Source organism: Pinus tabuliformis, chromosome 2_1 (assembly GCF_031772625.1).
Source record: "Pinus tabuliformis cultivar Carrire ecotype Pingquan chromosome 2_1, CPIR1, whole genome shotgun sequence".
Taxonomy (NCBI): Eukaryota; Viridiplantae; Streptophyta; class Pinopsida; order Pinales; family Pinaceae; genus Pinus; species Pinus tabuliformis.
Window position 1 is genome coordinate 947572711 of NC_142299.1, and position 6101 is coordinate 947578811.

Consider the following 6101-nt stretch of genomic DNA (forward strand, 5'->3'; position numbering starts at 1 on the left):
ATCTACCGTACTCCCTATGCTAGGATGACATTGATCTGGGATCATTTGGAACTGACTTCGGGTCAGTAAGAGTAATATAACTCACTCTCTTTATTTGGAATTGATTTCGGATCAGTAAGAGTGGTATGACACACTCTCTTCATTGGGACTGACTTCGGGTCAGTAAGAGTGCTATTAGACACTCTTTTGTCTGGGATTGACTTCGGGTCAGTAGAGGATGGTATGATACATTCTCGATTATTTCTTCTTCTTCATAGTTCAGCAGCGCAGAGCAATGCAGGTCAATTCATTTGATGGCAAAGATAGTATCGACAAACAGATGGATTAGCAGATGGAGTTCTCCCTAGTTGAGAGGGAGTGTTAAATTTGGCAACTAGGGCCAAACTCCATGTGGGTCGCCTCATTTGTGGCAGCTGATATTTTTCTTGGATTCCTCTCATCGAGAGGTGTAGGAGTGATCTAACGATCATCTGATTTCGACATGTATTCATGGAGATATGAATTTATTTGTATTTCTTGACAATTTGTCAAGGTCGGCCAACGAGCAAAACATTGTTTTTCACCCCCAGCTCATCCTCAACGTGGCATATAAAGGAGGAGACCTTGAGGCATTATGACACTCATCTCATCTTCACCTCTTCTCTCTCCTAGCTTGTTTGGGTATACGTAGGAGGAGCAGCTCTCTCTCACGTGGGAAGAAGGAGAATGCAAGAAAGTTGCAGCAGCGTTGACTTAGGTTGACTAAGGAGCAGCAAGGGTAGTTTGACTGCGTTGACCAGCATAGAGGAGATTTGACTGCAGTTTTGGGTTGGTCAGCCTCTCCTAGGCTAGCCGCATTGCTGGGCAGCAAAGCGTTGACCTGTTTGACCATGGATTTGACCAGCGTTGACTGGTTAGGGCTGACCGCAGAGTTGCAGATGCGTTGACTACTGTTTAACCATCTTTCTCGGTCTGTTTTGGGCTGCCTATACTTGCTGTTGAAGGCCGAGTTGACCAAGGTTGACTTGAGATCATTTGGGAGCTGTTTGACCAGCTTTGACTTTGTTGGTTAGGGTTTTATTGCTGCTGTTGTAAAATCACAGATTTGTGAAATTGTACTCTCTCTTTGCTGAATTATTGAAGAATATAGAAGAACTGATCAAACGGTTTCCCTGCGTTGGGATTTGCCATGGCTGGTGCTACATCTTGTGTCTCTTGTCTTGGTTTGTCTTCTGTTCTTTACATTTATGTTCTATCTGCATTTTACTATCATGTTGATGTGATTGCAATACTGGAAATTGATATTGGGCTAATAAGATTTGAAGTAAATTGCTCTTAAGCATAGAACATACCATAATTTAACAATTTAACTAGTAACTACTAGGTTAATCAAAACTTTACTTATTGATCTAATCAAAGTTCAAGCCCTTTTATAATAAAATATATTGAGAGCTATTATAATTATAGCACAAATTTAAAAAGGATGCTTACCTGTGTGGCCAAATTTTATGTTATAATATTAATATTATATATACAATTTTTGTATTAATACTATAATTATTGTATACATATTAATATTAGTAGGCATAGATAGAGTATTAAAGAGCTCCCTAATGGGTGGAGATCCCTGATTTTTCATTATGTTTGAAGTTTTCTAAATATGTAGTATTGTCACTTCCAACTTGTCATTTCTTACAAATTTTAGGTAGAGCTTTTAGCTGTTTTGGCCACCCATACCTTTGTCCCAGTGGTTCCCACCCTCCAGAAATTTGTGCAACATTGCTTATTATAATTGTTTTCAATCACTATGTAATATTATAGGTAGTGATCTTAAGAAAACCGCTACATACCTTGTAATGACAGTTAAAATCCCCCAATAAAACAATAAACATGACATTCGTGAATCTCTCTCTTATTGTGTTTCTTTCAGGGTATTTGAGTTATGACTTGAATTTATTGTTGTTTACATAAGTTATTTAATAATGATTTGGATTTGCTTAAGTGATGGTTCGGATCTAATTTTTGTGTGTTTATAAAATCTATGGAGATTGAAAGATTTGAGGTCCATGACGAGGAAAGTTTTCCCGGGTTCTCTGAAACAAATTAAAGAAGAAACACTTTCTTAAATATTTGGATGGCACTGACGTTTCCATATTAGATGGATAAACATTTCTATATTGAAATCTTGCCAAAAACCACATTTTAGCTGGCCCTCAAAAAACACAGATTGACAACGAGTACATATCTTGCAGCCACAGTTCCAAATCTTGTTCAAAAGGAATAGTCCTTTCTAAACTATATTATCCAATAAGCAAAAGAAATCCTCTAATAGATCTAAACCGAAACTCAATCAATGTTTGCAGCACACTGAGGAGGAGCCAATAATATTACATACCGTGAGGAGAAAATGTATTTCTCAATGTACAGTAATGGAAACTCTAGCAACTGTCAAGGCTTCCAATCCTATTAGAATTGCTGCATTGATTTGCATGATTGCTCTTTAACGTGTTTTGCAGTCTTTCTGTGACTGGCCCTCGAGTTTCAGATGAACCGTGTGTTTTTTATCTAGTGTAAAAATAGGTGCTCTAAGGTTCTAGGAAGCTTGTAGATCTCAACATAGAAGCCACTGCATTCATTTAGCAGGAGTGTAGTTCTGCTCAATATCTAATGAACATGTTTAGAGAGATCATTTTTTGTTATGGAGATCATATAATGAATTATAAATTGCCTCCCATGCCTGTGCAGAATCCATCTGGCGCACAACCTCGGATGCATGTCGCAAATTTTCAAGGCCACGTCCTAGGCGAGCTATTGTCGGTATTGCAGGAGCAGATTCAGCAGCACACTCAATTCCGTCTCCAAATACTATAAGCCCTGTACATGCCAGAATGCTGCCACCAAAGGTTATCCAAGGACTAGCTCCAGTTGCCTTACCCTGTCTTTTTCTCATAATGCCATAAAAGGCTGTTCTGATAGCTGACAAGCTTGACCGTTCAGCAGCTGCTATAACACTATGAGTTGCTGCTCGAAGCTTTTCTGTTGCAGCTGCTGCCTTCACGGTGTAAGGACCATGAACTCCAGAACCAAAAGCCAGTTTCCCAGAGATAACACCTTTTGAAGCCGGAGTTAGAAGTTTAGCAGGAGTGAAGACTTTTCCCATGGCAATAGCTGCGGTTCTCTTAGTTTGTAGTAGGCCAAGTTTAATAATACCGGGAAATTTAAAGGTGACAATCTTCGTAATAGTTGAGACAGGAACTATTTTTGAAAAGGAAGATACACCTATAACAGTAGCTGCTCCTGCACCAACTGCTACTACAGGTTTGTCTACTAGCATATATCTGCTCTTTGCATTGTCTCCTTCAGTAGCATCCTCCAATGAATCAGATACAAAACACTCATCAGCTAAGTCGGCCACCTCTGGCGGCAACGAAGTATTCCAATGACACCTAATTCCGGCCAAGCTACTGGCATCAACAATTGCAACTACTGTGCCAGAATTTCTAGCCTGCCTTTTCAGAGCTTGGGCTAAAAGAACATGGCACTTATCTTCATAAGGAAGCTCATAGAAGTTCAGATCTTTCACGTTCTTTTTCTCTTTCTTAAGGGGACTACGGGCAGTTGAATTTAGAGCAACTCTGAGTCCCTCCACTGCAATCCGAAACTTGCTAACATGAGACAACACATCGCACTGCACCTCTTTGCCTTTCTCCACATCGGCAAGCATCTTCCGTGCATAAACTAATGCCTTATTTATGGCAGGGAGATTATTAAACATCTCATGCAAATCTGCAAGTAAGGAATAGAAAGAATGTGCAAAAGAAGGAATTTGATCGTTAGTATCAAACTCACATTCTGCAGGAGAAGAGGCAGAATTTGCAGTGGGAACAGAATTTGATCCTGAATCTAGTGCCAACGAATTTTGCAATGGCAAAGCCATGGATAAGGCTAAGGCTTTTAGGGCAGAAGAGTTAAGTGACCTGGCCAAGGTATACCTATCAGAACCCATGGGAACACTTGAAACCATGTCATCTGATAATGACGTTAGTCTTTTGAAAAGGCCACTACCTTGAGATACCTCTGGCGAGGGCAACGTGCCACTTTTGTTTGGCCCATCTTTGTTGGAATTCTGTTCACCACTGGCATCCAATCCACTATCTTGACCATTTCTGCGTGGAGTTTCAAGAAAAAGGAATAGGGAATGGTTTTCTGTTGCTGCTTGTTTTGCAGCCAAAACATGACCATAAAAACCTGTCCCAAAAATTGTTTGTAAAACTTGTGAGCCAGCCCTACTTTCATATTTGCTCCAATTTATTCTCTCCAGAAAACAACCCTTGAGCACTCCTAGCCAAGACGTTGGCACAAAGCAAGTCTCATCTCCACCCAAATTGTATTCTTCTTCTCGAACATCATCCAACGATGAAGGGCCTATCTGTGCAACCACAACCTTTGGCCTGATTGCTCTAACTAAATTTTCAGCATCGGATGCAGACCGTTCGGACAAATTTTCTGCAGCCAACAAGTAGACAACAGAGTCATGATCAGGATCACGGAGAGCAAAGACGAACCGTTTAGTCGATTCACGAACTGGCAGGGGGAGCACGAGACTATCCGAAACCCTTAAATCACTCGTCTTGTTGCTTGAAAATGGCCAGAAATGCTGAATTCGAGATAGTATCCATGAGGCCATGGTGAAAGATATCTCATCCAGAATGGAAACCCATGTGAAACCTGGGCAGAGTTATTGAGGGTCTATGAAATAGGCCGTCCAAAGTTCAAACCTACATGCTTTCCTGCCCTAAATACAAATTCCAAATCCCTAAGTGTTTCCTCCTCCCTGTTTCGAACTGTTCTATTTTCTTCTATCAAACTCTACACGATACCGATTCTTGATTCAATTTTCTCTAATTTGAAACCACCGTTCGAACATTTTCTTCATGGGAGTGAAACTCTGAAATAGAGATCCAAGGGGCAATGCCGAGAATAAATGAGAGAATGTGTATGATTTAGAGCTTTTCAACTTACTTCATTCTCAAGAAATCTAAGCAGTTTGCGGTACAGATGCCCCTTCTGTGCAGCGTACCCCGACTTTAAACCGCTGAGATTCCTCGGGTAAATTCATGATGTTTTACACTTATTAGTAAACATGAGGTCCTCTTTTTATGAAAACAGGCGTCTTGGAATGATTGGCCCAGCAATCCTTTGCCATTGTTGAGTTTCTCCATCGTGGAGATAACAAGAGCGAGTGTGAGAGGCATATCACTGTGGTTCCAGGGTGAGGCGCCGCTGGTTCGGCGTTTTCTACCTAGGCCACAATTTTTCAATGTTCCACCTAGTCTTCGGGACAGGGAAACGCCACCCTCACATTTTAGGGAAATTTAGGGGACGTTCACGTATATAATTTTTTTCCTTTTTTAATATATATATATGTACAGTGATGTGTGGTTTGACGGTAAGTCACATGGGGGGAGCTCGGGCAAACCGAAGTTCAAATCTCATTGAGTACAATGACTTGCTGTGGTGGCAGCTAGAGGGGCAGATTCCTCTTTCCCGTGAGTCTGCTCTTGCTAAAATCATAAGAACTTAGTATACCCGACTTAAATAATGAAATACATTGATCCATACTCATCATCCTTACTAATACATACATGATTCATCCATAAACCATGAGATTCAATAATGAAATGCTCTGATCCATATTTAGTATTCATTATTCACAATTCTCGAATCTACATTGATTTAAAAATTAAATTCATCATTCATCATTCTAGATTCTAAATTGATTTAAAATTAAAATTCGTCGTTTATCATTCTAGAATCTAATTAGTACTAAGCAAAATAGAATATAATAGATACTGAAATCTAAAGACTGGAATAGTAAATTGATATAACTAAAACTCAAAAACAATGGAGTGATGAGTCTAAAAATCACTCTAAAGTACACAGAGGGCTTGGTGCTCTTGATTAAATACTAATTCCATACCCTTGTACATGACAAAATGCAATGGAAACATCGCACTCCATCAAATCATGAATTCCTGAAAAATTGATCTAAAGACTGGAACAGTAAATTGATATAATTAAAACTCAAAAACAATGGAGTGATGAGTCTAAAAGTCACTCTA

General features: G+C 39.7%; 1 protein-coding gene across 1 annotated transcript; it reads right to left on the minus strand.

The window, feature by feature from the left end:
- Positions 1–2665: 2665 nt before the first annotated feature.
- LOC149203775 (uncharacterized) lies at positions 2666–4666 on the minus strand. Its single transcript, XM_089401982.1, has one exon. It carries the CDS (start codon positions 4664–4666, stop codon positions 2666–2668), a length of 2001 nt encoding a protein of 666 aa, XP_089258108.1.
- Between the last annotated feature and the right edge of the window lie 1435 nt (positions 4667–6101).

Coding starts and splice junctions, on each gene's coding strand:
- LOC149203775 (XM_089401982.1), bottom strand. CDS start 4,666: ATGGCCTCATGGATACTATCTCGAATTCAGCATTTCTGGCCATTTTCA.